This window comes from Colobus angolensis, unplaced genomic scaffold (assembly GCF_000951035.1).
Source record: "Colobus angolensis palliatus isolate OR3802 unplaced genomic scaffold, Cang.pa_1.0 Scaffold92, whole genome shotgun sequence".
NCBI lineage: Eukaryota > Metazoa > Chordata > Mammalia > Primates > Cercopithecidae > Colobus > Colobus angolensis.
Genome location: NW_012123154.1, coordinates 1,248,853 through 1,276,838, shown reverse-complemented (window position 1 = coordinate 1,276,838; position 27,986 = coordinate 1,248,853). Strand labels below are relative to the sequence as shown.

The following is a 27,986-nucleotide window of genomic DNA, read 5'->3' as shown; positions in this document are numbered from 1 at the left end:
AATAATAATGATAAAAGAAAAACTTTAGACAAGTTAAATTGAAGAGCTTAATTGAACAAAGAACAATTCATGAATCAGGCAGCCTCCCAAGCCAGAGTAGGCTCAGACAGACTCCAGCAAAGCCACATGGTGGAAGAAGATTTATGGACAGAAAAAGCAAAGTGATGTACAAAAAACGGAAGTGAGGTTCAGAAACAGCAGGCAGGATTGGTTACAGCTCAGTGTTCGCCTTAGTTTAACAATGATTGAACAGTTGGCCCCCTTTGATTGGCCAAAACTCAGTGATTGGCACAAGTGTAGGCTATGATGGTCTATTTACACCTCCATTTAGGTTATAGTTCACTATGTATAGAGAAACGTTTAGGCCAAACTTAAAACATGTTAGGAGGCAGCTTTAGGCTAAGCTTGATTTAACACCTGTCAGTGAAGTCCTGAATCTCCTGGGACCGGGCTTGTCTTAATAGGAATGAGCCGTCAGTCATTAGTTGGAATAGTATGTGAGAAATTGCTCAGCCCTGGCACAGATATTTTAATATTTGATGGATTACAGAGCATGACAATGGCTGGGGCCATTAAGTCAATTACACTCCTTGTGGCCTGCCATAGATCTGAGATTTTCATGACTGTCACCTACCCAGATTCCACCCACAGACTAATCTGGGCAGCCCTTCCTAGTTATTCACTACCTACATTACAGACTACACCTGACACCATCCCTCAGCGCTTTCCTTTCATCCAAGGAGAAAATGGTGCTATTTATATTTATTAAATGGCTATATCATGAAAGCTGCTGTCTTCCAATGTGTTTCTCCTTTGGTCCAAGGGAAAAATCGTGAACCGCCAAGAACTTATTAATGACAGTACCAACAAACAGGAACTCAATCGTGTCATAAAACAGCACCTTACAGATTTTGTGATCGAATACAACGCTGAGGTCAGTGAGTAAAGCGTCCCCAGAGGAAGGGGAACTGGGGCCACTGTGTGTGCTTGGGATGACATATTTTCCTGGTCATTTCAGAATAAGGATCTGATTTACGAGTTGTACATCATGAGTCACATGCTGCTCTTCGTCTCCAAAAGCTTGGAATCATTTGGAATCATAATTCAGCATTATAAGCTGGCGTCAAAGGAATTCCAAAACAAGGTTTGTAGACTGCGCCATTGCTCTTTGGGACTCCAGGATGAGGATTCAAGACCTACAGACCCTGAGGGCGTTTGCCTGCCCTGCTTATGCCTCCTCCATTCTTCCTGCCCAGTGTCTCTTCAGGCCAAATCTATACTCCTTTGTAATAAGTCTACTCTGAGAACATGAAGGTTTGCCTGCTTTTTTGATGGGTCACTAACTGGACTCCATACACTAAGAGTGTTATCATTTGGCCGGGAAGTGGGGTGAGGAAAGACCACTGCTGTCTGAGGTCAGGGAACATGAAAGCCTGAAGGTGGGGCTTTCAGATTATCTGGCAAGCAATTGCTAAGATTCTGGGCTTTAACATTGTGCAGACCCAGGTTCAAATTCTCTTTCTCTGGCAAACTACACTCAGGTGAGTTTCTTAACCCCATATTGAGGTCTCCTCATGTATGAAATGGACAGTTGTAGTAAGAATTAGAAAATATATATGTAAAGCAATGAGCTTTACAATCAATGGTGCTTTTTATTATCGTCATCATCACCATTAGAAACAAATGTTTCCCCTAAGCTATTCCTGTATTTAAGGTAGTTAGCAGTACCTGAACTATGGAAACTGTTTGATTAATTTTTCTCTTCATCTTTACAGGAAGTAGAATCACGGCAGGGTTTTTTTTTTCTCCTTTGAAAAAAAAATTAATCTGAAATTAAATAAAACAATTGAGAACTTTACAATCTAAAATAAAGAAAGCCACTAGAGTATAACATATGTAATGTTCATGCTACATCCCACCACATTATTTTCAAAAAAGATGGTTCGAATCACAGAAATAATTCCTCTTGTTAAATATATTTCTTGGGGGCTTTTTTTTTTTTTTCCAATTTTACTCCAAGTTTTTGGATATAGTTAAATCGATTGTAACCTGATTGCTTTTTCTCTATTTCTCCGATTTTCTAGTAGTCAGTGCTTAGCCATTATACCATTCTTTTTAACTCTTTAATCTTCCTGGTGTTTACTTTGGCTTACATCAGAAGACGAAGTTCTAAATTGCAGTCACTCTAGTGAGTTTCCCAAATGCCGTTTATAGATTGTGATCCATTTCACAGCCAACGATGAACAGTTGAATGGATACTGTTTCAACAGATTGCACCTCTTATCTCGCTCACCTCTGTGCTCCAGTGCCAACAGAAGGTAGCAAATATTTGTTGAAAGTACACAAGGATGGTTTTAATATGTTTGCTGTGTTTTTCAATTTCCCTGGCACCTAGAAGAGGAGCACACAGTGGGGCCTTTAATCTGATGAATGAATGAACTGAAAGTATCTGACCCTAGGTGGCTGCAGCAGTGGCCTCTAACTCATCTCCCTACTTCCACTTTTGCTTCTTCTCTGCAACCAGAATGACCTTCTCAAAATTTTTAGCATGTCACGTTCTAGCTTACCCTCCTTCAGTGGCCCACCATTATGTTCAGACTAAACCCAAGCTCCTTACTGGATCTCTGACCTCATCTTCGACAGGCGCTGACCTTGTCTCTTTTGTCTCTCTCCCTCATGGTGCTGAAGTTGTTACTGGAAAGGGGTCCTGATCCAGACCCTAAGAGAGGGTTCTTGGATCTTGTACCAGAAAGAACTCAGGGCCAGTTCATAAAGTGAAAGCAAGTTTGTTAGGAAAGTAAAGGAATAAAGAATGGCTGTTCCATAAACAGAGCAGCCCCGAGGGAGGCTGGTTGCCATTTTTATGGTTATTTCTTGATGATATGCTAAACAAGGAGTGGATTATTCATGCTTGCCTTTTTTAGACCATATAGGGTAACTTGCTGACATTGCCATGGGATTTGTAAACTGTCCTGGCGCTGGAGGGAGTGTTGCAGTGAGGACAACCAGAGATCACTCTCGTCACCATCTCGGTTTTGGTGGGTTTTGGCCGGCTTCTTTACTGCAACCTGTTTTATCAGCAAGGTCTTTATGACCTGTATATTGTGCCGACCTCCTATCTCATTCTGTGACTAAGAATGCCTAAACCATCTGGGAAAGCAGCCCCATAGGTCTCAGCCTCATTTTACCCAGCCTGTATTCAGGATGAAGTTGCTCTGGTTTAAACACCTCTGATGAAGCCACACTGACATTTCTTTTCTACTCCCAGAACACGGTAAGCTCTCTAGGTGTTTGTTTTGTCTTCAGGCCTTTGCACTGGCAGTTTCCACCACCCGGAATACTCTTCTGTGACTTGTTACTATCTACTATATCCCAGTTGAAATGTGACCTCCTCAGGCTCTCCTCTTGACCACCCTACCTAATCCTGAGCCCCTACCTTACCCCATCTGGGCACTTACTCTCTATCACATTGCCCTGTTTTATTGTCTAATTGGCACTCCTTGCTGTTTGACTTTATAAGTTCATTCACTCATTTGTTGTCTGTCTTCTCCACTAGAACATAAGCTCCCTGAGGGGAGGGATTTTTGTCTGCTTTGGGCATGGTTGTGTCCTCAGTGCTTAGTAAAATGGCTCACACATAGTAGGCACTCCATGAATGTTTGTTGAATGAATGAATGAACGAAGTCATGAATTTCCTTGATAGAATAATTTTGAATAATAATAATTGTCACGTATTGAACACTTTCTACCTGCCAGTGCCTGAACTAAGCCTTTCCATACATTGTCCTGTTTAATTCTCGCAGAATTCTCACTGCCTAGAAGATAGGCACTGTGATAATCATTTTACAGATCAGGAAACTGATGAAACAGTTTGAAACAGAGTGAAACAGAATGAAAGCTCAGGGCTTCCTGACCTCCTGAAATTATGTGGATGGAGCACAGCACAAGGAGGCTGAAGCCAGGCTGGTGGCTACTGCCTGCCATGCATTTCGGTGCAGAGCTGCACCTGTCTTCGTTATGTTTTGCAGAGGTGCTCCACAGACCCCACCATGTGCATCCCCTTAGTCCACAGCCTTCCAACAGTTTTTCTCCATTGGCAAAGGATCCAGAGAGACAGGGGTTTCGTTTTCTTTGGCAGATCCTTTTCATCCTTGTGAATGCAGACGAACCCAGAAATAGACGTGTCTTTGAGTACTTCCGGGTCACAGAGGTTGATATACCATCTGTCCAAATCCTAAACTTGAGTTCTGATGCCAGGTACAAAATGCCTTCGGATGACATAACCTACGAAAACCTCAAGAAATTTGGCCATAGCTTCCTGAGTAAAAATGCCAAGGTAGGTTTGTTCTTGGACAAGGTTTATCCAGAACCTCAAAATCATCTCCTTCTCATAATTCTACTGGCTTTGATCATTCTCCTCACCTGTATGTGGAGGCAGAATAAAGATCAACTTTGTGGCTCAATGTGGGGAAATCCCCCGTCTCCCCACCTCAAATCTATCCAACTTCGGACCTATCCCAAGCCTATGGTTCCTCCACTCATTCTTAGTTGTAAAGTGGAGGCATTTCCTTTGCAGGAATTCACAATAGAAATGCAGGCACTCTTGCCCTCTAAAACGAGGCTTTTCTTCTCCTATCACCTCCAATGTGAATGATCTACTTGGTCCAAGAGTATTTGCTTGCTTTGAGGAGGAGAAGCGGGATGGAGCTACAGGGCAATCAGGACTTAGCCTCAAAAGCTTTAGGGACCTTTTGGTTGGATGGGGTTAGAAGGGGGCTCGTCTATTTTGCTGACAGGAAGGAGAGGCTGCAGAAACATACGGAACACGTAGTCTAGTCATCCACTGTCTATGTCTCCACAGCTACTCTGCTGAGTAAGGTAACCATATTATTTATTTTCCAAATTGGGACATTATGGGAGTAAAGGATTCTGGAATGGGCCAGCTGTGGTGGCTCATGCCTGTAATCCCAGCACTTTGCAAGCCTGAGGCAAGAGGATCGCTTGAGTCCAGGAGTTCCAGACCGGCCTGGCCAACACAGCAAGATCCTATCTTGACAAAAAATTTAAAAATTAGCCAGGTATGGTGGTGTGCATCTGTAGTCTCAGATACTTAGGAGGCTGAGGCAGGAGCATTGCTTGAGCCTAGATATCAAGGCTACAGTGAGCTACGGTCACACCACTGCACTCCAGCCTGGGCCACAGAGGAAGACCTCCCCCCACAACCCAAAAAAATAAAATCTGGAACAATAGAAGTAAATTGAGACTCTCCAGACAAACCCAAATGATGGACCCCTTACCTGAGTCCTCTACTGCCTTTTGTCCATTGCCCCAGAGACACAGCTGCCCCTGCAGCCTTCTCTACAGAAGCTGTCTTGTGTGCACAGAATTTTCATGGGCCGAGTGGTGAGGCTGCTGTCCTTCTTTCCACTTCCAACCCATTCTCGTTCTTTCACCTTTAGAAACCCCAGATGCCTTGGATCTCATGCTTTTTGACCCTGTGCTCTCACCCTCTTGTTGCTGCTCTCTGACTATCTCCCTTCACTCTCTGAGGACTTAAGCTCCTGATGGCAGCCTTTCCCTAAGCCCCAACTCTGCCATCATTTCCAGAGATGTCAGTGTCCACAACCCTGGTCTCCTCCAGCAGCTGATGTGTCCATGCCATGTCGGCTCCCTGCTCCTATGCCCACAACCTGGAGACTGCAGCACCTCCCAATGCCTGACTTTCCCTCCAGGACACCCATGGCTACGATTCCTCATCCTTCTCATTGCCCCCAACCTCCTGATCCCATTTCTCTTTAGTGCCCCGTCTGCGAACTTGCTTTCCATCATTCATTGCTCTGATGATGATTTCCTTAACTCTTTTATTCCCCTCCATCTTCTGCCTCCTCTACACCCCATAGTACTCACTAGGCAAAGTTCCAACTCTGGCTGAACCCCCTTAACTTCCCTGCTTCCAGACCAACATCACCACGAGGGTGGCTGGCTTCATGGCATTGCAAACCAGCCTCCCATGGACTTTGAGAAAAGTCCTGGCATCCACATGGAAATTTCTGTTAGTGTGTTCATTTTTAAATCCCAGAGTCTCTCTCTCCTCATATCCCATTCCCACCCACTCTTGGCCGAGCACTCTACCCCTAGATCACTAAGAAAATAGATGTCTTCACATTGGGTCCTCCTCACTTTCCATCACCATGTCTAAAATCCTACCTGGAATACTACCCATCCTCTCTCTCTCTCCCTTGCAGTTAGATATGAGGTGGTGTCTGTATCCCTCTCAAAGGCCAACATGTCTTCTTATGCTGTTAGAGCAGAGATGGGCATCCTCTACAAAATCTATGAGATTCACCTGATCTGAGCCATTCCCCACAATTGTCACCATCTTCTATCTCCCATGCCCCATGGCCGCCCCATTTGTACTCCCACTGACAGAATCTTTAAGTGCTTTCCAAAGGCTGGAGGGGGTGCGGTGAGGGAGGACCCTGTGGAAGAAGAGGCTGTGAGCCAGACAGAGGCTGCATAGCAAGAGCCAACATGGTGAAACCCCGTCTCTACAAAAAATATAAAACACTAGCCAGGCATGGTGGCATGCACCTGTAGTCCCAGTTACTCAGGAGGCTGAGGCAGGAGAATTGCTTGAACCCGGGAGGTGGAGGTTGCAGTGAGCCCAGATCCCACCACTGCACTCCAGTCTGGGTGACAGAGTAAGACTCTGTCTCAAAAAAAAAAAAAAAAAAAAAAAAAAGAAGAATTTGATTTCCTAAGAGCAATGATAGAAGCCAGATTGGTGAAAATAGAGCCCTGCTTATAAAGAATAAAGGTGTGGGAGGATTGGGAGGAGATGCGGGGAGAACATCTGGAGGCTCTTCTGGCAATCGAGATGAGAGATGGAGGCAACCTGGATTTGGTCAGTAACTGTGCAGATGGAGAAAAGGATGTGGATTCAGGAGACATCCAGGAGGCAATGGTTGTAGATAAAAAATTTATTTTGAGATTTCCAACACTTACTTAAAAGAGAAGCAAAAGCTGAGCTCATTTTTTCTTCATTCATTTGCAAAACATTTATTGAGGATCTACTATGTACCAAGCAGTGGATACTCAATGGCGAGGAAAGAAAAATCTCTTCTGACATTCCATCTAGTATGGTAGAGACCCATTAATCAAATAATTAGAAAAAGAAATATAAATAGTAAACGTGAATAAGTGATACAAGAAAAAGCGCTGAGTATTATGAGAATTCATGGCAGCGAGTCCTCATCTAGACCAGGGGAGGGTCAAGGAAGTCCTCCCTTGGGTCATTCTGAGGCATACATTTTGAGTCACCCAGATGAAGCAGGGAGGGTAGGAATCAGGCTGACATGGGGAGGCCTGTCAGCCAGAAGGAACAGCATTAACAAAGGCCTGAGCTGGGAGGAAGGTTGGCCATTTGGATAAGCTGAAGACCAACATGGCTGAGGAAAGAAAAGAGAAGACTTCCTTTATTGCAGGGACCAATCAAAGTATGATCAAGGTTTCATAAGTCATGTAAGTGGTCTTGATCTTGATTCTTAGAGTAATTGAGGACAACTAATTTTTTTTTTTTTTGAGATCAAGTCTTGCTCTGTCAACCAGCCTGGCGTGCAGTAGCACAATCTTTGCTCACTGCAACTTCCGCCTCCCGGGTTCAAGCAATTCTCCTGCCTTAGCCTCCTGAGTAGCTGGGATTACAGGTGCATGCCACCATACCCAGCTAATATTTGTATTTTTTCCTTTTTTAGTAGAGACTAGGTTTCACCATGTTGGCCAGGCTGGTCTCGAACTCCTGACTTCATGATCCGCCCACCTCGGCCTCCCAAAGTGCTGCGATTACAGGCGTGAGCCACTGCACCAGGCTTAAAGCTTCTTTTTATAAAATCTGAGAATCCATCCCAGTTTGAAGCTTTGTCTGCTCTTTAGTCCCCTGACCCCAAATTGCCCTGAACCATCCAGGGTTGACATCAAGCTCATGATCCATCTCAGTATTTCAAACTCTTTTCTAAGGCTCTTGTGAAAAGACACAAGAAAACCTTTAGTTGTTTCCAGTCAGGGTGGGGAGGCCCACAACTTCGAAACCCTTTCTGAAGATTCTTAGACCTTTCAAATGTGCTTCCTAGAAACATCAATCCAGTGAAGAGATTCCAAAGCACTGGGACCAGGGACTGGTTAAGCAGCTCGTGGGGAAGAACTTCAACATAGTCGTCTTTGACAAAGAAAAGGACGTGTTTGTGATGTTCTGTAAGTACCTTCAAGAGGGGTTGGGAGGTAACAGGTGCCAAAATTGTGTTTCAACTGTTTCTCCTGAATTCTTCGGCACTGAAATCTCTAAAACCCATCAATGCACCATGCCAAGGATGGTCTTCAGATACCCAAAGAGATTGACTCAAGATGCTATCAGGAACAATGCAACTCTGGCCCCCAGAAATGTAATTCTTGGAATGTATGCAATGCCTTCCATATAACCCAGGCCTGTGGCTATTTCTAAAAACAATAATGCTGATGGCTAACAATGTTTGATTGGATGCTGTAGTATATTGGGCTTTATTCTAAGCCATTGCATACATTATCTCATTTATTCCTTACAACATCCTTTTGAAAGTAGCTACTTTTATTGCTCTGACTTTGCAGATGACTAAATAGAGTCTCAGGGAGGTGAAGACATTTTTTCCAGTATCTTGCAGCCAAAGTGCTGGAACTGGGATTTGAATTTCGGCATCTGATTGTAGCACCTGCACTCCTAACTGCTGTACAGGATTTCTTTGCTTCTGGCTTTAGATTACTTGTCAAATGGCCCATAGGAGGTGGAGACCCCAATCCTTCATGTACAGTACTTAGCCTGTCTGACATTTTGTAAGCACTTGATAAGTGAAAATTGCTACTGCTGTTGTTATTTCTATTATTATAATTACTTCCAGGGCTCACCTAAGAACTATTGCCCTTTTCACATTGTTTCTGATATGCACTTGAGAGAAAAAGCCAGAGATGTTCTCTCCCACACTGAGACACAGAGAAAGGTGATACTGAAGTTCCTTCAGACATCTCTTTAACATTTAATAAGCCCTTACAATGAGTCAAGCACGAGTTTGCTGTTGACACACCTGCTCTACAGAGCTGTGTAACAAGTTTGTGAGGAAGGTATGGTGGTTTTCCCCTTGTCACACATCAGGGAACCCCACCTCGGAGAGGTTAATGACCTTACCCTAGGTCACAGAGTAAGCAGCAAGACAAGAAGTTTAATGCAAGCTCTGATGCTATTACTTTCTTGAGGGTAAGACAAGGGCTACACTGCATCATGTAGTCCTTTTACAATCACTCTGAAAGGGACTCTTATTCACAGAGTGAGGTGCTTAAGGTCTGTGGCTGAATCACCAAGATTCGCTACCTTTTATTGAGAGGCTGGGTGCAGCCATTCTGTACTTACGTCACACCCAGAGTTATGAGACTGTCCATTTCATTTTGATAAAAGGCAAAATCAGCTTCATTTTCTTGGAAGTAGTGCTACGGGATTGGCCCCCTGGGGCTGCAACCATTATGCCCCCTCCTGTTCTGACCCAGGACCCGCTGAGTGCTAGTAGGGCTGCCAGAGATACTGCAGGCAGCGGGGATGGCCATGGAGACACTTGGCTTGTAAATGGGGGATGATCATCTGAAGGTGGCGTGTCTGGGGGCTTTTGCGGCCATTTCTCTTACAGAGCCAGAAACTGAGCTTTGAGCTCTAGTAGAAGGACAAGCAGGTAAGGTTTGCTTTCCCTTGGATTGGAGCAGGTCTCTGATTTCCAGAGGCCCAGAAGCCTGGATCACATTTAAAAACCAAAGAACTGTCCACAAGAAAGTTCAGTGTCCCCTGTCCAAGAGTAGTTATTATACCTGTCACACTTCTTGGGGCTATTCTCCTCCACTGAATTATATATGCATAATGACATGACATGTAATTGCATATACATGACATGACATAACATAACATATATACGTTATGTTATATTAATCTCTACCTGTGGTATAGTGGTCACTAGTCAAAGCAGCCTGTCTTTAAACCCCGCTTCTTCTGCTTAACTACTCTGGTCTGAAAAGTGAAATTACTGCATAACTTTGGGCAAGTTCCCAAACCTCTATTGTGAAAAACCCCTGTGCTATAATGCATATGCACACACACACACACACACACTTTTTGGCATAACATAAAAAGTCATATAGCATAAATATTGTTCTTGGCTTTCTTCTTCTACTAGAGTGGAACACTATGTTAAAAGAAAGAAATTTGAAAAGAAGAAAAAAAGAAAAAAAGCAAGGTGGGCACAGTGGCACAAGCCTGTAGTCCCAGCAACTCAGGAAGCTGAGATGGAAGGATTTCTTGAGCCCAGGAGTTTGAGTTTGAGCCCAACCTGGGCAACATAGTAAGACCTTGCCTCTAAAAAGCAAAACAAAAAAATAAAAGAAAACATGAACACACTAAAAGTGTTAGTATTTAGGTAGAAGAGAGCTAAGAGATTTTTTTCTTTTTCTTTTTTTATTTTTTGTTTTTGTTTTTTTGTTTGTTTGTTTTGTTTTTGAGGTGGAGTCTTTCTCTGTCACCCAGGCTGGAGTGCAGTGGCACAATCTCAGCTCATTGCAACCTCTGCCTTCCAGGTTCAAGTGATTCTCCTGCCTCAGCCTCCTGAGAAGCTGAGATTACAGGCGCACGCCACCATGCTAGGCTAATTTTTGTATTGTTAGTAGAGATGTGGTTTCACCACGTTGGTCAGGCTGGTCTTGAACTCCTGACCTTGTGATCCACCTGCCTCAGCCTCCCAAAGTGCTGGGATTACAGGCGTGAGCCACCGCACCTGGCCAAAGCTATTTTTTTCTAATTTATTGAATAACAATCAGGTACTATGGCTGAAATGGAAAAATAAGCTGATATATGATTAAAAGAAAGAGGGAGTGCAACTGGCAAAACAGCAGGACCACAGCGGAACACAGTGATGCCATGTGTTGGGTGGCGCCAGCTTTCTGGATCTTCATCAATGTGAGTCTGAGCCATGATCCTTCTCTTCCAGATGCACCCTGGTCTAAAAAGTGCAAGATGCTGTTCCCACTGTTGGAGGAATTGGGCAGAAAGTATCAAAACCATTCCACGATCGTCATTGCCAAGATCGACATCACAGCAAATGACATTCAGCTGATGTACCTGGACCAGTACCCATTCTTCAGGCTGTTTACCACCGACTCTCAACAAGTGAGGGGCTCTTGGGACACACATGGCTGAAAACAATGTTATGTTATTATCAGGGACTCAGTTTCTCCCTACCTCCAGCTGTGCTTTCTACCAAACCAGTTTTATTCTCAGCTGCGGCCACTATCCATCCTCTCACATTCAAGTTCAAAGAATATTTTCCAGTAGTTTGCACCAAAGTCCTGAGACTCACTATCATTGGGTGTAGCTTGCATATCCCTGACCCAATCACTGTGGCCAAGTGGATGTGGATGTTTTGATGGGCAAGCCTGGTTTATATGGTTCCTACTAGTATTGGGGCTGAGCTCTACCCTAACTATATGAAATAAGGTGGGAGGAATCTCCATGAGAATATTGGATGTCGGGTATTACTAGATGAAGGAAAAAATACATGCTAGAGACAGACAATGTCATTTCCACCTTGGGATTACAGTCATCAGCCATAACCAGTGTTGATAGAACCCACTCTCCATGCCACGTCCATGCATGGGAAAGAGCATCAGTCAAAGAAATGTGAGCCTAGGTTTCTGCTCCTTAGAAGAGTACAGATGAATGCAATTGAAATCAAGGGGGAGCAAGAGACTCTGGAGGGCAGATATGGCTGCAAGTCTCCATGCAGACCCAGTACTCCGGAGAATGGTGGGGACTATGTGCTACAGGTAGGAAGTGTAGTCTGAACAAAGAGGTGGGCAGAAGGGTGACCCTGGCACTGTGGCAAGATTCCATTGTGACCCACTCTTTGCTCAGTCTGCACTGCAGAGGATGCACGTCAGGGAGTTGTGCAACTGAGGCTGGGCTGAGAGGATGAGGCTAAGGTCATAATCTCAAATTATCTGAAGAAGTTTGGGTGACCCATGGACATGAAGAAGTTTCTGAAGTTTCCTAAAGAGGAAGGGGGGTCGGGCATGGTGCCTCATGCCTGTAATCTCATTACGTTAGGAGGCTGAGGCAGTTGGATCACGAGGTCAAGAGATCCAGACCATCCTGGCCAACATGGTGAAACCCCATCTCTACTAAAAATATAAAATTAGCCAGGCATGGTGGCGCATGCCTGTAGTCCCAAGTACCCAGGAGGCTGAGGGAGGGGAATTGCTTGAACCCGGGAGGCAGAGGTTGCAGTATGCTGAGATCACGCCACTGCACTCCAGCCTGGTGACAGAGCAAGATTCCGTCTCAAAAAAAAAAAAAAAAAAAAAGGGAAAGAGAACGTATGATAACAGAGCACTGACCATATGCCAGATGCTTATGAAAATAACTATTCTTCCTCTTATTATTGTCACTATGATAGCAATAATAATAATAACAAACGCCTATAGTGCTCATCACGAACCAGGTGCTGTTTTCCGTACTTCACATACATCACTTCGTTTTATCCTTTTAACAACCCTATGAGGTAGGTACTATTTTGTCTCCATATTAGAGATGGGAAAACAGTCAGAGAAATTAAATAACCAGACCACACTGCAGTAATGCAGCCAAAGTTTAAGGCTTCGCTGTGTGGTTTTACAGTCCATGCTTTCCTCCACTACATAACAACCCTATGACAGAGGCATTTTTATTATCCTTCCCTTGGAGCCATGGCACTGGAGGCTAAGACAAGTTAAGGAACCTGCATAACATACTCGGGGTTGTTAGGAATTTGACCCTGGGTTTACCTTGGTAGCAATCCTCGAGCATCTCTGCAGGAAGAGGATCCCATCCTGACCCTGTTCCATTTTCTTCCTAGGCTGTCCTGTATAAGGGAGAGCATACACTGAAGGGCTTCTCTGACTTCCTGGAAAGACACATCAAAACTAAGATTGAGGATGAGGATGAGGTAAGGGGCAACAGAAACACCTTGGATTATTCTGTCCCATACAGTATCCCTAGGAACTCAATGGACAACAAAAGAGTGTGCTTAGAGTTACATAATCTAGGGAGATGGTTGAGGATGGATGGAGAGCCATACAGTGTGGGTGACTCTACTAGTCACCTTTATTTCAAAGGCATTTACTATGGGAAGCAAAAATGGCAGACTTTAGAAACATCTAGAAAGACCGAGACTCTGAGGTAACACACAGATCCTTGCCTTGGGCCACTCCCCTGGGACTGACCAGATGTCTTGGTGGGATTCTGCCCTCTGGCATTACTCTCCTGATGCATGAGACCACAGTCCGCTTTCTCCCCTAGCCATGCCTCAGTGAGGCCCTCTGCTGGACGGTGCCATCTGTATTAATTAAGACTTTCCGCTGGAAATTCCAGACACTACTCTTTGCTTTAAGCAACGGTGGGAATTTATCCCATATAACTGGTAGAACATCAGGTGTGGGTGGATCCAGAACCCAGGCTTGCTTTCTGTCTTCCCATCTCTGTTTTCCTTTATGTTGGTTTCATTCTCAAGTAGTCATTTCCCCACAGAAGTTCGAAGATTACACCACAGCTCCAAACTAACATCCTCCCAGTTTAGAAAGCAAGCAACTACTTCTTAGATGTCCCAGAAAATGTCATGGACAGAGATGTCATTAGCTAAGACTGGTCACCTGTCCAGTCCTGGAGCTAGTGGTGCAGGAGCCACATCTATAGACTTAGAACCTTTGGTTCCTCCCAAGGTCCTCTTACCTGAAGGGTGAAACCACAGTTGAGCATTTTACCACCCAAACCAAATGGATCTTTGGCATCTATGAAAACCCTGCAGTCCAAAGACTGATTCTCTCTGGGCACTTTCAGAAGAAGTAGCCTTGACTACTACGACCACAATGATCACATATTTCTCGTCTATTTCTTTCTCCCTTTCTTCCCTCCCTCCCTTCTTCTTTCCACCTTTTCTTTCATAGCTATTGTCTGTTGAGCAAAACGAAGTAATAGAAGAGGAAGTGCGAGCTAAGGAAAAGGAGGTGTCTATGATGAAGAAAGAGTTATCTGAACAGCAGTCACCTGAGCTGGAGAACGTGACCAAGCATGTATCCAAGCTGGAAGAGTCCACTGGGAAGAAGAAAACATCTGAGGAGATGGTGGTGGTGGCCAAACCAAAGGGACCTCCAACGCAAAAGAAGAAATCAAAAGTCAAGGAAGAACTTTAGCTTCTCCAATACCAGGAAAAAAGATGCTCATTTTCCAGATCCTGGCATCATTTTCTGAGTGGATTGATTCCAATAAAAAGCATATATATTGTGGTAGGGTAGGTGGGGCAGAGGTGGGGCTGGATAATAAAACCTCTGAAGATCCTTGGCTCTGTTTTACTCATGACCTCTTTTTCCTGGTTGGTGCTCTCTTAGAAGAACTGTGTGACCTGGAATTCAGACAGGACTGCAAGGGAAGCCACAGTAGCAACATTCAATGAGTGTGTGCAACATGCTCGGCATTCATCTAGTTCTCACACCATCACTGAACTGGGGTTCATTAGCCCCATTTTATAGATGGGAAAACCTGAAGGACAGAGAGGTTAAGCAACCAGTCAGGATCACACAGGTGGAAAGCTGTTGAGATGCAACCAATCCCAGGCAATCACACTCCAAAGACTGTGTACTTAACCACTATGCTACCATCTCCTACCAGGTTAGGTGTCCCGAGCGTTTGGCTCAGTCTTTCAAATGAGGTGGATTGATTGTCTTACACTTCATTTGGGCACAGTAAGAAAATGATGGAATCCCAAACCTGTCCCCAGACTTCCACATCTCAGTAAATGGCCCATTCACTCCAGCAATCACTCCAGAATCATCAACAACTGCCTTTTTCTTTCTTCCTTCCTTTTTTTTTTTCTTTTTTTGGAGACAGGGTCTCGCTCTGTCACCCAGGCTACCCTATCCAGCCCCCCAACTACCCTACCACAATGATATATGCTTTTATTGGAATCAATCCACTCAGTGCAGTGGTGTGAACAAGGCTTACTGCAGCATCAACCTCCTGGGCTTAAATGATCCTTCTGTCTCAGCCCCGCAAGTAGCTGAGACTACAGGTGTGCACCACCACGCCTGGCTACTTTCTGTATATTTTTGGAGAGATGGGGTTTCACCTTGTTGCCCAGGCTGGTCTTGAACTCCTGAGCTCAGGCAACACACCTGCTTTGACCTCCGAAAGTGCTGGGCTCAACTGCCTTCTTTTACTATCATAAAAGTAGCTTATCCATCTGTGTGATTCCACCCACTTCCCTTCATCTCTCCACTGACTGTCACCCGCCATTTCTCAGATGAAGTCTCCTAACCGGTCTTTTTGCTGCCCTTCTGTACCTCCCTCCCAGCACCCACCCTAAACTCCTCCATATTCCAAACAGCCACTGAGGCCATCTTTTAAAAAGTCGTAGCCCTAAGCACTTACAACAGCACGTTGTTTAATTCTGTAATGCCGGGGTCCTCAATCTCTTGATCGCTGACCAGTACGGGTAGGTGTCCCGTTAGAAATCCAGCGGCACAGCAGGAGGTGAGCGCCGGGTGAGTGAGCTTTACCGCCTGAGCTCCGCCTGGGTATTAGACTCTCATAGGAGCCTGAACCCTGTTGCGAACTGGGCATACGAGGGATCTAGGTTGCTGGCTCCTTATGAGAATCTAATGCCTGATGATCTGGCTTTAGATCTGTGCCGTTGAATGGTTTCATCCCACTTCTTATTTCCTAGTTTCATAACATTTCCCTCCTGACCCCCCCACCACACTCTCCTACTGCCCCCACCCCACCTTCCCACTCCCATCCTTGGAAAAATTGTCTTCCAGGAAACCGGTCCCTGATGCCAAAAAGATTGGGGACCGCTGCTATAAAGGCATCTTTATTGCTTTTAGAATAAAATCTAGCCTGCCTACCACGCCTTCAACACTTTGAAAGGTCTGACCCCACAGATCTCTCCCTCTCCCCCTCACATTTTTGGCTCCAGCCATACTTGCTGTCTACTCTTTGAACAAGCCAAATTCACTCTCTCTCTTCATGTTCCCTCTGCCTAAATGTACCTGCTTCAAAATACATTCCCCCTCCCAGGTCCTCACACAGCTGTGTCTTTTTAATGGTTCAAATCTCAGCTTACCTGTCACCACCTCCAAAAGGCATTCCTGGAGACCAGTAATTGAAAGAATCTTATTTTGTTGTGCAGTGATATATTGCCTGATTCTCCAATTAATATGTAAGCCCCATGAAAGCAGATATACCTGGTTTTTTTTCTTGCTATATTCCCTTTGCCTAGAACTCTGCTTGGCACATAGTAGATGCTCAATAAATGCTCATGGATCAATCAAAAATTCCATTTTAGGGGAGAGATACATAATTTCACAGTCATCCCAAAAGGCAGACGTGCTGACAGTGTTGTCCCCAGATAAAAACTGGAATCTGTATTAGTTCCCTGTTGTTGCTCTTACAAATTAACACTTAGTGGCTTAAAACAACACAAACTCTCTTAGAGTTCTGGAGACTAGAAATTAGAAATCAATTCCACTGGACTAAATTCACAATGTCATCAGACTTAGTCCCTTTTGGATGAATTCCCTGCTATGCCTTTTCTAGCTTCTGGGAGGCCCCTGCATTCCTTGGTTCATGGTTCTGTCCTAGAATCACTCTGACTTTTGGTTTCATCCTCACACCTACTTCCTGACTCCTCCTGCATCACTTTTATAAGTACCACTGTGACTGCATCCAGCCTGCCCAGACAACCTCTCCATCTCAGGATCATAATCACACCTGCACAGTCCCTTTTGCTATATCAGGCAACACTCACAGCTTTGGGGATTCAGATGTAGATGTATTTGGGGGTCATTATTCAGCCTACCACAGGTTTACCTCACTGATTTGTGTCATTCATTTCAGCCAGGCCTTCTCTTGAGAAAAGAAGGGCAGCATTCTTTTAGAAATTGAGGTCTCTAGGAACCACCTGGGTGCCTCCACTCCTCACCCATCATGTAAAGAAAAGGCTGTTTGTGCTTTTTCATACCTCCAGAGCCAGCTCCCATACCCCTCACCCCGAACCTGGCCTGTCCACAACCAGAGGAAGCAGGGAACAGCCTGCGGCTCTGGAACTCACCTGAGCCAAATTCCCCAACAGGAGCAGATGTTAGTATTCAGGACACGGTGTGAGGCTCACCTGCCTCAGCCTTGAGGCCATGTGGCTGCCAGTTGAAGGAGAGTTACAGGGGGGCTGCCTAGACCAGATCATGTGGCATAAAGCCCCTGACAGGCCACGAGCCAGAGAATGGGTATGCCACTTGCAGGTCCCCCAGGCATAACTGGAGCCTCAGGAGGTGTGTACTCAGAGAGGTAGGTAGGACAGGTGATACCCCTCTGTTGGAGGATCTTCTCCCTTGGCTCATTTTTTTGCCCCTTTCTGAAACACACCAACCTCTCATTCTAATTCTTTATGTTCTGTTTGATCAATTTTTCAAAACTCTCCACCCCTTAGTTTCACTCTTTCCAAAACTACCTAAAACCACTTATCCCTCTAAGACCCTGCCATGACTGAGCAAGGAATGTTCTTTACTCAGGAATGCAGGTAAATCCAAGTGAGATTTGAGTTTTCATCTGGATTTAGCACAGCTAGCTGTGTAATCTTGGGGGAGTTACTCCGCCTCTCTGAACCTGTCTTCTTCCCTGTGATGTGGGTTGCTGTGTTTTGTTGTTTGAGACAATGGAGGCAAAAGCGCTGAGCACAGTGTCTGACCCAAGAGAAGTGCTCAGCAGGTGACTGTTCTCAGCATTACTAAGATTGAGTCTCCTACCCATGTCTGAAAGTTAAGAGAGAAGAGTGTTTCAGGCTGGGCGTGGTGGCTCACACCTGCAATCCCAGCACTTTTGGAGGCCGAGGCAGGCAGATCAGCTGAGGTCGGGAGTTCGAAACCAGTCTGGCCAATGTGGTGAAACTCTGTCTCTACTAAAAATACAAAAATTAGCTGGGCCTAGTGGTGTGAACCTGTAATTCCAGCTACTCGGGAGGCTGAGGCAGGAGAATCACTTGGACTTGGGAGGTGGAGGTTGCAGTGAGCCAAGACCGAACCACTGCACTCCAGCCTGGGCAACACAGCAAGACCCTGTATCAAAAAATAATAATAATACAAATAGAAAAAAAGAAAGAAGAGTGTTTCAAGAAGGAAGGAAGTGCTGAGAGATTAAGGTTCGTTCAAAAACAAATATTTATTGCGAACTGTCCTAGAGGTAAGATAAAGAGAAAAATATTGATTGAATTTGGTAATGTAGATGTCTTTGGTGAACTTGATGAGCAACAGAGCAGGAAACCATGGCCATTGACAACTTTTTATATTCACAGATCCCAAGAGAATGAAACACACCACACTGGGTAGAGGGGCTGAAAGTAGAGGAAGAGCTGCTGGGAAGCACCAGGGTTAGTCAGGAAGTAAGGAGAGCAAGGGAAAAGGCAGGAAAGAGCCTTTATTGTAGTTTCTGCAGGAAGGAATGGGAAAAGGCAGTGTAAGCAGATGTAGGATTGGCTTAGTTTGAATAATTTCAGAGACCTCTGGGCCATAGGAGTTGTCTCTAGTTGTCTGGTACCTGGTCCCTTGGGGTGATTTAAAGCAGCGAGTAATGACCCTGAGTGTAAAAGCCCCACAAAGAGGACAAGGGTTGGGGGTATGTGCTCTGGATTGATTGATTTGCAATCGGAAAGGCACATTCACAGATAAGTCGTTTTTGATCTCTAGTAATTATTGAGCCCTGGAAGGGGCAGTCCCTCCATGATCGGTAAGGCCCCAAGATGTAAAGCATGAAATACAGAAACTAGAAAGCATGGTGATTACACCTATGAATAGATTCCAACCCAAACTCCCCGTTTTTCTGCCCAAGTCTTTGTCAAGACAACTCCAGAAGCCACCTGGGGTCACCATCTTTAATCCTTTGAAGACACCCATACTAAGGTTTAGACAAGGCCTCATGAAAAAGGTATAGGATAAAAATAATTAGTTCAGGAAAAGAAGAACAGTAAATAAATAAAGAGATAACTTCCCTTTTCATCAAAGAATTGCAAAAATGAACAACGATGAGATCGTTTCCACTTACCTTTTGACAAAGATGAAAGCAAGTTAACAATGCTCACAACTGGTGAGTAGTGTTGGTGGGATTATAAACCAATTTTTAATAATCTCTCTGGGATGCTGTTTGGGAAGAGCAGTCAATATCCCTACAGCTGTGCCAACTCTTTGACTCAGAATTTCCACTCCTTGGACATAATCCTGAGGAGATGATTGCACCAGTGCCAGGGGTTACCCTACCACTGAGTGAGGCAGGATGGAGAAATGTCCTGAAAAGATCAATGCAGTGATCATGGTGATATTTTCCTGTTCAGCCCAAGTTCACACATATTTTATTTTTCTTAACATGATGACAGCCACTCTCACGTTGATTTTTGGAATGCCATGTATGTGGAACTGGGTCTGAAGACATGGTTTTAACTCAGGCTCTGTCATTTTCTACCTCAGTGATTGCACAACAGCAAAGCAGAATTTTCAGGACTTCCATGAATGTAATCATTACTGTGCACCTTTACTTGCATCATCTCCTTTGGCTGCTATTACTACTGTGGGAGATGGGTATTCTGATTTTGTAGACAAGGAAATTGACCTCTGGACCTCAGGAAGGTTAAGAAATGAGCCCACTGCCACACAATAAACACCAGATAAAGGAGTCAGACTGACTCCAAAGTCAGTCTATTTAATTGCAAAGTTATTTCGCCTCCAAAGGGACCTCCCAGTCATTAGACCTGATTCTTTGTTTCACAGAGTGGGTCAGGTCCAGTGATGTCTGAACTATCTTCTGGCTCTGACTTTCAGCCATTCTCAGCTCCTCTCTTGCTTGTGTCTGGATTCTAAGGCTGATCTCATGAGAATGAGTGTTTCAAAAGGGTGCCCTCTCCAGGACAGGTGCACCTCCCAGCAGGGGCAATGAACACCCCTTTTGTCTTTATGGAGCTTGTCTTCAGATACTGGCATTTGCCTGGCTCCTTGGACCCACCCTGCCCTTGTCAGTGACCAGGAAGAAGCCCAGCACCTTGGCACTGCTTTCCCAGTTAATTTCTAACTAAGGAATCTCTTGCTGTGAGAAGGTGTGAAACAGTGACCTTGTACTTCCGGGCACAGGAGTGACCCCCTCAATGTCAATCATCTGGGGTCTCTAGCTATTAGGAGAAAGAACAACAACAACCTCACAGCCTGGACAAGGCAAACATTATGCCAGGAGGAAAAAATATTCCACCCCCAAGAAAACAATATCAAAAAACAGAACTAGAGAATAATTGGAGGAAAGATCGCCAGCCTGGGGCAAATGTGTATATATAAGTATGACGCACATTGTGACCAGACTAACTCTACCTTTCCGGCTTCAGGTAAGGCTATCTGTAGCTGTCTTCTCCTAGCCCAGCTTCTCCCCATTCTATTTGAGGGAGGTAGGAGAGGAAATTAAGACCTTGGACACTGGGGTCAGACCTGGATTTGAGTCATTATTCGATAATTATCATTATTGGCTTCATAATCTTTGGTAAGTTAGTTTTCCTCTCTTTGATGCTCTCTGTCCTAGTAACAGTGACTACTATTTTTTGACTTATTCCATGAATATTAGTTATGCACCTATTATGCGCCGGGTACCAGGGATACGACAATGAACAAGAACATTTGCTATGTGCTGGGCCCTGCTTGACATACGTCATCTTAGTTAACCCCAGTGACAAAACGCAGTGTTTTAGGTCGCAACTCATTAGTGGGTCATAAAATCATTCCATTTGTGGGTTATATCCAGAGACTTCTTTTAATTAAGTATAATAGAATATGTCAGTAAGCAATACACATTTGAGGCAAGCAGCATCTTTGTTCCCCTGTTTTCTCATCTGCAAACTAGGGTAATACTTATCTCATAGGGTTGTGGTACGAATTAAATGACTTAATATAGCCAGGGTAGTAAGGATATCAGTTGTCTTATAAAACTTTTATTTTATGTGTGTGTGCACATACACGCAGAAGCGACTGCACTAGATCATGACATAAAATGTTTTTCTTTCCTTTTTTTTTTTTTTTTTGAGATGGAGCCTCGCATTGTCACCCAGGCAGGAGGGCTGTGGTGGGATCTCAGCTCACTACAACCTCTGCCTCCCGGGTTCAAGCAATTCTCCTGCCTCAGCCTCCCGAGTAGCTGGGATTACAGGTGCCCACCACCACGCCCGGCTAATTTTTGTATTTTTATTGGAGATGGGGTTTCACCATGTTGGCCAGGCTGGTCTCAAACTTCTGACCTCGTGATCCACCCCCCCCACCCAGCCTCCCAAAGTGCTGGGATTACAGGTGTGAGCCACCGCACCTGTTGACATAAAATGTTTTTCTTGTAGCACATCATGGTCACAAAGATCTGGAAAATGTTACTCTGGGACCCAATGTCTTTGAGCACATGGACGTCTTTGAACTGAGCCTGGCCCATCATAGATATTCAGTTTGCGAAAGCAACAATCTCCATTTCACAGACAAAAACGGAGACTTAGTGAACTGAAATACCCAACGTCAGAGTGTTAGTGATCAGTAAAACAGGGATTTGAATCCCATTTGCAGGCTGTAGCTCCTCCATACTTAGCCAACATGCCACGCTATTTTGCTGCTATAAACGCTGGGGTAATACTGGCATTCACCTTGGACTATTTTTCCAGTTAAAAGAAATAATAAGTGACCACTCCAGAAACATTAAAATGCATTGTGAAGGTTAATTACCTCTCAAGTTGCTTGTCTCAAGCCACTTCTTTACAATATGTGAGTTGCATGAAGGGGCAGACTTTGTTGTATTCATTGTTCTCCATGGTGACTAGTTCCCTGTTTGGCACAATGTAGCTACTCAATAGATGTTTGTTGAATGAATAAGTGATCTGGGCAAATTGAAAGTCTCCAGGCAGAGGATCAGTTAAAATCCAAAGCTGCCTTCAATAAAGTGGTGCGTCCAGAACAGAACACTATTCCATCTTGCTACTTCCTGCTCCAAATGACTCAGTTCTTCAAAATGTGCAATGAGCTGAGACTTGGGGAGCCAAGACTGGGGCGTTGGTGAGGTAAGGATGGGGAGTACAGGGAGAAAGTCCCAGCAAAACAAGGGCTGCAGTGTTATGCAATTTTTTCAGTCCATGTAAGTGACACCTCCTGGAGTCGTATACTATACAATCAAAGCACTCCTCCCAGCTGTGGGGAGGAGAGTTAGATCATGCATTTGTCCCATCCATCTCTGTTCACAGGACACCAGACATCAGAGACAGAGAGAAAAACTCAAAGGGCCAACCCGTCTTGCCTTTGGGCAGGTGCTTTCTAGACCAGAAGTTGCTGGGAAGAGCAGAAAGGATGGGACAGCCATCTCTGACTTGGGTGCTGTTGTTGGTGGTGGCCTCTTGGTTCATCACAACTGCAGCCACTGACTCCTCAGAAGCAAGTAAGTGAGAAGTGTGTGTGTATTGTATGTGTGTGTATGCACGTGCATGTGTGAATGTGGGGGGGGGCGCGGAGCAACGTAGCCCATGTCAGAGGTGATCTCAATCCTCCTATCGCACTTGGGACTTGCATTGTCTTCATTGTAAGTCCATTTCTTAGACCTCAGTATGCATAGGACTGGCTTAGAAATGTTGCTAAAGTGCAGATTCTGGTTCAGCAGATCTGCAGTGGGACCTGCGATGCTGGATTTTTAACAAGCTTCCAGGTGATGCTGGCACTGGGGTCCTTGGAGCCACACATTGAAAAGCAAGGGGCTACAACATCTCTAAGGCCTGAAGGCCCTGTATTGCAAGTCAAAAACATACCATATCACATAGGAGATTTGAACCAATGCAGGAGGCTCCAAACACCTTCCCTTTCAAACTTAAGAGGTCATTCCATTGGGCTGATATTTGCTCTCACCCCACTTTCATTTTCTCCCTGGAGTACATTGGGGCACGATGAATACTATTGTGGTGTCCTGGTTAAAAGCACATATTTTGTGGTCCTGCCATCTGCATGTGTATCCTGGTTCTACTTCTTACCAAAGGAGTAAGGGGCTTAATCCCTCTAAACCTCAGTTTCCTTGTCTTTAAAATAAGGATAAATAAAAAACTGACCTCACAAGGCAGTTGGGAAGTATTCAATAAGATAGTGAATGAAAAGTGCACGTCCTATTGCCTGGCATATAGTAACTGCTTAATAAACAACAGCTTATTTTTTTTTAACAGTTATTTTTCTTATGGAGGAGCAAAGTACAACTGCCCTGCCTGGTGGGGCTGGAGGACTCCTCAGAGAGGAGGCGACACTGAGCAGGGTCCTGATGAAGGTTTCGCCAGTCAGGAAAGCAGATCTGGCAGAAAACATAAAATGTGCAAAGGCAGGGAGGGGCAATAGGTTCATTGTAAATCCTACCAGAGTACAGGAATTCTGTGCATTACTTTTCTGAATGTGGGAATGTGGCTATTTTAAAAGAAGACAGCTTGAAATCAATGCTTAACACAAAAATTAGTGGTGGAGCTGGGCCTGATGGCACGTGCCTGTGGTCCTGGCTTTTTGGGAAGCTGAGGCAGGGTGCAGTGGTGGCAGAGGGAGTGGAGCGCTTGAGCCCAGGAATTGGAGGCTACAATGAGCTATGATCGCACCACTGCACTCCAGCCTGGGCGACAGAGCTAGATGCCCTCTCTAAAAAAAAGTAAATAAAGTTAAAAAATACAGTGAAATAAACACAGAATGAATGGTGGAAGCTTGACATCATCGGGGGAGTTTTGTTTCTTTCCTTCTTTCCTTGTTTTGGAGGGAGTCTGCTAGGGAATAAGTCTTAAATTATAATATGAGTTCCCTGGAGAAGGAGGGAAGGATCTCTGGGTGGCCATGGGCCCAGCTGCCCACACTCGGAGGCTGGGCTCTACTGTCCACAGGATGGTGCTCTGAATGTCACAGCAATGCCACCTGCAAGGAGGATGAGGCCGCCACGACGTGCACCTGTAAGGAGGGCTTCGCCGGCGACGGTCTGACCTGCGTGGACGTGGATGAGTGCGCCATTCCTGGGGCTCACAACTGCTCCGCCAACAGCCGCTGCGTAAACACGCCAGGCTCCTTCTCCTGCGTCTGCCACGAAGGCTTCCGCCTGTCGCCCGGGCTCGGCTGCACAGACGTGGATGAGTGCGCAGAGCCTGGGCTTAGCCACTGCCACGCCCTGGCCACGTGTGTCAATGTGGTGGGCAACTACTCGTGCGTATGCCCCGCGGGCTACTGGGGGGATGGATGGCACTGTGAGTGTTCCCCGGGCTCCTGCGGGCCGGGGCTGGACTGCGTGCCCGAGGGCGACGCGCTTGTGTGCGCGGATCCGTGCCAGGCGCACCGCATCCTGGACGAGTACTGGCGCAGCACCGAGTACGGGGAGGGCTACTCCTGCGACACGGACCTGCGCGGCTGGTACCGCTTCGTGGGCCAGGGCGGTGTGCGCCTGGCCGAGACCTGCGTGCCAATCCTGCGCTGCAACACGGCCGCCCCCATGTGGCTCAACGGCTCGCATCCGTCCAGCGACCAGGGCATTGTGAGCCGCAAGGCCTGCGCGCACTGGAGCGGCCACTGCTGCCTGTGGGATGCGTCCATCCAGGTGAAGGCCTGTGCCGGTGGCTACTACGTCTACAACCTGACGGCGCCCCCCGAGTGTCACCTGGCGTACTGCACAGGTCAGCTGGGCATCTCCCCGCAGTCCTCATCCCAGGCCTGGATAGGCACTACAGAAGACGGGGGTGCGTCCTTATTGATTGTCTGTCTGTCCCTGTGACCCTGCAGACCCCACCTCCGTGGAGGGGACGTGTGAGGAGTGCAGTATAGACGAAGACTGCAAATCGAATAATGGCAGATGGCACTGCCAGTGCAAACAGGACTTCAACATCACTGGTGAGGCCAGTGGGGAGGAAGCGGGTTGTTGAGAAACCTGTCATTGACGGGGGGAGGGATGTATTCCTCCCCTGTGAGATTGGGGCCATATGGGTGTGACGCAGGGGCTACATATCCAACCTGAGTGAAAAGAGAAGATCCACTAATACCCATTAAAGCTGGCAAGAGGCTCTCTGGGGCTCCCTGAGTCTCCCTTTAGTTGATTTCAAAGCTCTCAGAGGTTTGGGGAACTCCCAACCTTCTTTCTGAGGCCCCACACGGCAGTGGGCACACACGTTGCTGCCATCTGGGAGCCAACCAGAACACAGGCCCGGTGACCAGTCCACCACTCAGCTCAGGCCTGGTGACCAGACCACCAATCAGCTCAGGACTCTGGGCCAGGCACAAGCCTCAGATTTCTCATAGGTACAATTATTGAAGATGAAAACAGTATTTTCCAGACTTCAGTCATGATTTTAGTTACATCCAAGTGCCAACTTTACAATTGGCACCCTGGTTCACTTGCTTTATCCCAGTGTTACCTGTGCCATGACTTTTATTATTAAGTTGTTTTTCTTCTAATGGACTGAATCTCTTAAGCAAATTTGGAATGTTGATGGTCACGACTTCATCTGTCTGTGGCAAGTTATGCTCACCTTAGATAGAAAGTTAACTGTAAAAATAAAAGTTACTAAAAAGAAAAGAAAGTTACTAAATTCCAGCAGTTGTGTAATACTTCAATAAAACAAATTTTTAAAAATAAATACTCAAAATTAGAAAAATACTTTAATTTTTAAAAGCTTAAAAAAGAATTCTAGCTGAGTGTTGTTTCCTGCCCCAAACTCGGAGCCCGAGGCCTGCCCTGTTTGAGACGGAAGTTAGTGGGCCAGGCGCAGTGGCTCATGCCTGTAATCCCAGCATTTTGGGGGACCACGGCGGGCGGATCACCTGAGGTCAGGAGTTCAAGACCAGCCTGGCCAACATGACAAAATTCCATCTCTACTAAAAACACAAAAATTAGCCGAGTCTGATGGCAGGTGCCCGTAATTCCAGCTACTCGGGAGGCGGAGGCAGTAGAATCACCTGAACCCTGGAGGGGGAGGTTGCAGTAATCCAAGATGGCACCACTACATTCCAGCCTGGGTGACAAGAGAGAAACTCCGTCTCAAAAAAAGAGAGAGAGAGAGAGGGAAGTTAGTGTGTATATGGCATTAAAGACGTTAGTGGCAAGCTGGGACTATCTCCTTGATGTGAAAAGGATAGAAAGCAATTGCAGCTTGCTTGCTTTCTTGCTTGCTTGCTTGCTTGCTTGCTTTTTCTTTTCTTTCTCTCTCTTTTCCTTCCTTCCTCCCTCCCTCCTTTCTTTCCCTTCCTTCCTTTTCTTTCTTTTTTCCTTTCCTTCTTTCTTTCTTTCTTTCTTTCTTTCTTTCTTTCTTTCTTTCTTCTTTTTTTCTTCTTTCTTTCTCTCTTTCTTTCTCTTTGCTCTTCTTTCTCTCTCTTTCTCTCCCTCCCTCCTTTCTTTCTTTCTTTCTTTCTTTCTTTCTTTCTTTCTTTCTTTCTTTCTTTCTTTCTCTTTGCTCTTCTTTCTCTCTCTTTCTCTCCCTCCCTCCTTTCTTTCTTTCTTTCTTTCTTTGTTATCTTCTTTTTTTGACCGAGTCTCCCTCTGTCACCCAGGCTGGAGTGCAATGGTGTGATCTCAGCTCACTGCAATGTCTGCCTTCCAGGTTCAAGCAATTCTCCTGCCTCAGCCTCCCCAAGTAGCTGGGATTACAGGTGCCCACCACCTCGCCTGGCTAAATTTTTTTTTTTTTTTTTTTTGTAAAGATGGGGTTTCACCATGTTAGCCAGACTGGTCTTGAGCTCCTGACCTCAAATGATCTGCCTGCCTCAGCCTCTCAAAGTGCTGAGATTATAGGCATGAGCCACCACATCCAGCCTTTTTTTTTTTTTAACTAGTCTTCATTGTTATTTAATGCTGGACATCAACCCCCCCACCCCAAACCCTCTTGCATTTGGTATATAACCCACATTTAGGGGAACCCAGGATGTATCCACTGATGTCAGAGGTCCAATCTTGAGCACCTCCAGGTGGTGATCAGCCCAGTCAGCTGGACCTGGCCCCTGGGGATGTGCTGGGCCCCCAAGCTACAGACACAGGCCCTCAATCCTGCCTAACCTGTTTCAGATATCTCCCTCCTGGAGCACAGGCTGGAATGTGGGGCCAATGACATGAAGGTGTCCCTGGGCAAGTGCGAGCTGAAGAGTCTTGGCTTCGAGAAGGTCTTCATGTACCTGAGTGACAGCCGGTGCTCAGGCTTCAATGACAGAGACAACCGGGACTGGATGTCCGTAGTGACTCCAACCCGGGATGGCCCCTGTGGGACAGTGTTGACGGTATGTCCTGGCCAGCGGGGGACAGAACCAGAGCACTGCCTGGTTCAAGCTTCAGCTCTATCACTTCCTAGTTATAGTAGCTTTGGGGGAGTTATTTAGCCTGGCTGTGCCTCAGTTTCATCAACTGTAAAGTGGAGAAATAATAGTACCTACTCCACAGGTGTATTGAGAGGACTGAATGAGTTAATGTGTTAGAGTGACTAGGACAGTGACTGCACACAGTAAGTGCTCAATAAACATCAGCTTCAACTAAAGAGAGCAGTTCATAGTGATAGTTCTCCATTTTACAGATGGGAAAAGTAGGGCAATAATAGTGATTGTCCCAGCCAGTAGGCATCAGCATTGGGTTCAGAAACTGATCTGTTTGTCTCCAGGGGTCCTGGAAGGCAAGGTCTGTATCCTTAATGTACAGAGAACCAGGACCTCACCTACAGAGGCCTCCTCAAATGAAACCCAGAGGTAAATGTTTGTGTGAGTGGAGCAGTATCTCCTGCCACGTCTCTCATTACCAGAAGAAAGAAAGAAAGAGAGAGAGAGAGAGAGAGAGAGAGAGAGAGAGAGAGAAGGAAGGAAGGAAGGAAGGAAGGAAGGAA

General features: G+C 45.6%; 2 protein-coding genes across 5 annotated transcripts in view; both read left to right on the top strand.

Moving 5' to 3' along the window:
• The window catches only part of PDILT (protein disulfide isomerase-like, testis expressed), a 41,709-nt gene extending 27,277 nt beyond the window's left edge, over positions 1-14,432 (top strand). The window contains exons 6-12 of the mRNA XM_011931871.1: positions 824-934; positions 1,019-1,144; positions 4,139-4,336; positions 8,130-8,250; positions 11,049-11,227; positions 12,951-13,040; positions 14,038-14,432. Of these exons, the coding sequence (XP_011787261.1) occupies positions 824-934; positions 1,019-1,144; positions 4,139-4,336; positions 8,130-8,250; positions 11,049-11,227; positions 12,951-13,040; positions 14,038-14,283 (1,071 nt within the window). The 3' untranslated portion in view covers positions 14,284-14,432. The remainder of the gene's footprint in view (positions 1-823; positions 935-1,018; positions 1,145-4,138; positions 4,337-8,129; positions 8,251-11,048; positions 11,228-12,950; positions 13,041-14,037) is intronic.
• A 5,879-nt stretch (positions 14,433-20,311) lies between these two features.
• Positions 20,312-27,986, top strand: part of UMOD (uromodulin) — a 20,020-nt gene continuing 12,345 nt past the window's right edge. Inside the window, exons 1-6 of one of the 4 annotated variants that reach the window (XM_011931867.1) lie at positions 20,312-20,501; positions 22,380-22,570; positions 23,357-23,455; positions 24,030-24,806; positions 24,913-25,020; positions 27,185-27,393. In XM_011931867.1, the coding sequence (XP_011787257.1) occupies positions 22,483-22,570; positions 23,357-23,455; positions 24,030-24,806; positions 24,913-25,020; positions 27,185-27,393 (1,281 nt within the window). In that variant the 5' untranslated portion in view covers positions 20,312-20,501; positions 22,380-22,482. The remainder of the gene's footprint in view (positions 20,502-22,379; positions 22,571-23,356; positions 23,456-24,029; positions 24,807-24,912; positions 25,021-27,184; positions 27,394-27,986) is intronic. The other 3 variants (XM_011931868.1, XM_011931869.1, XM_011931870.1) reach the window with 3 other exon arrangements.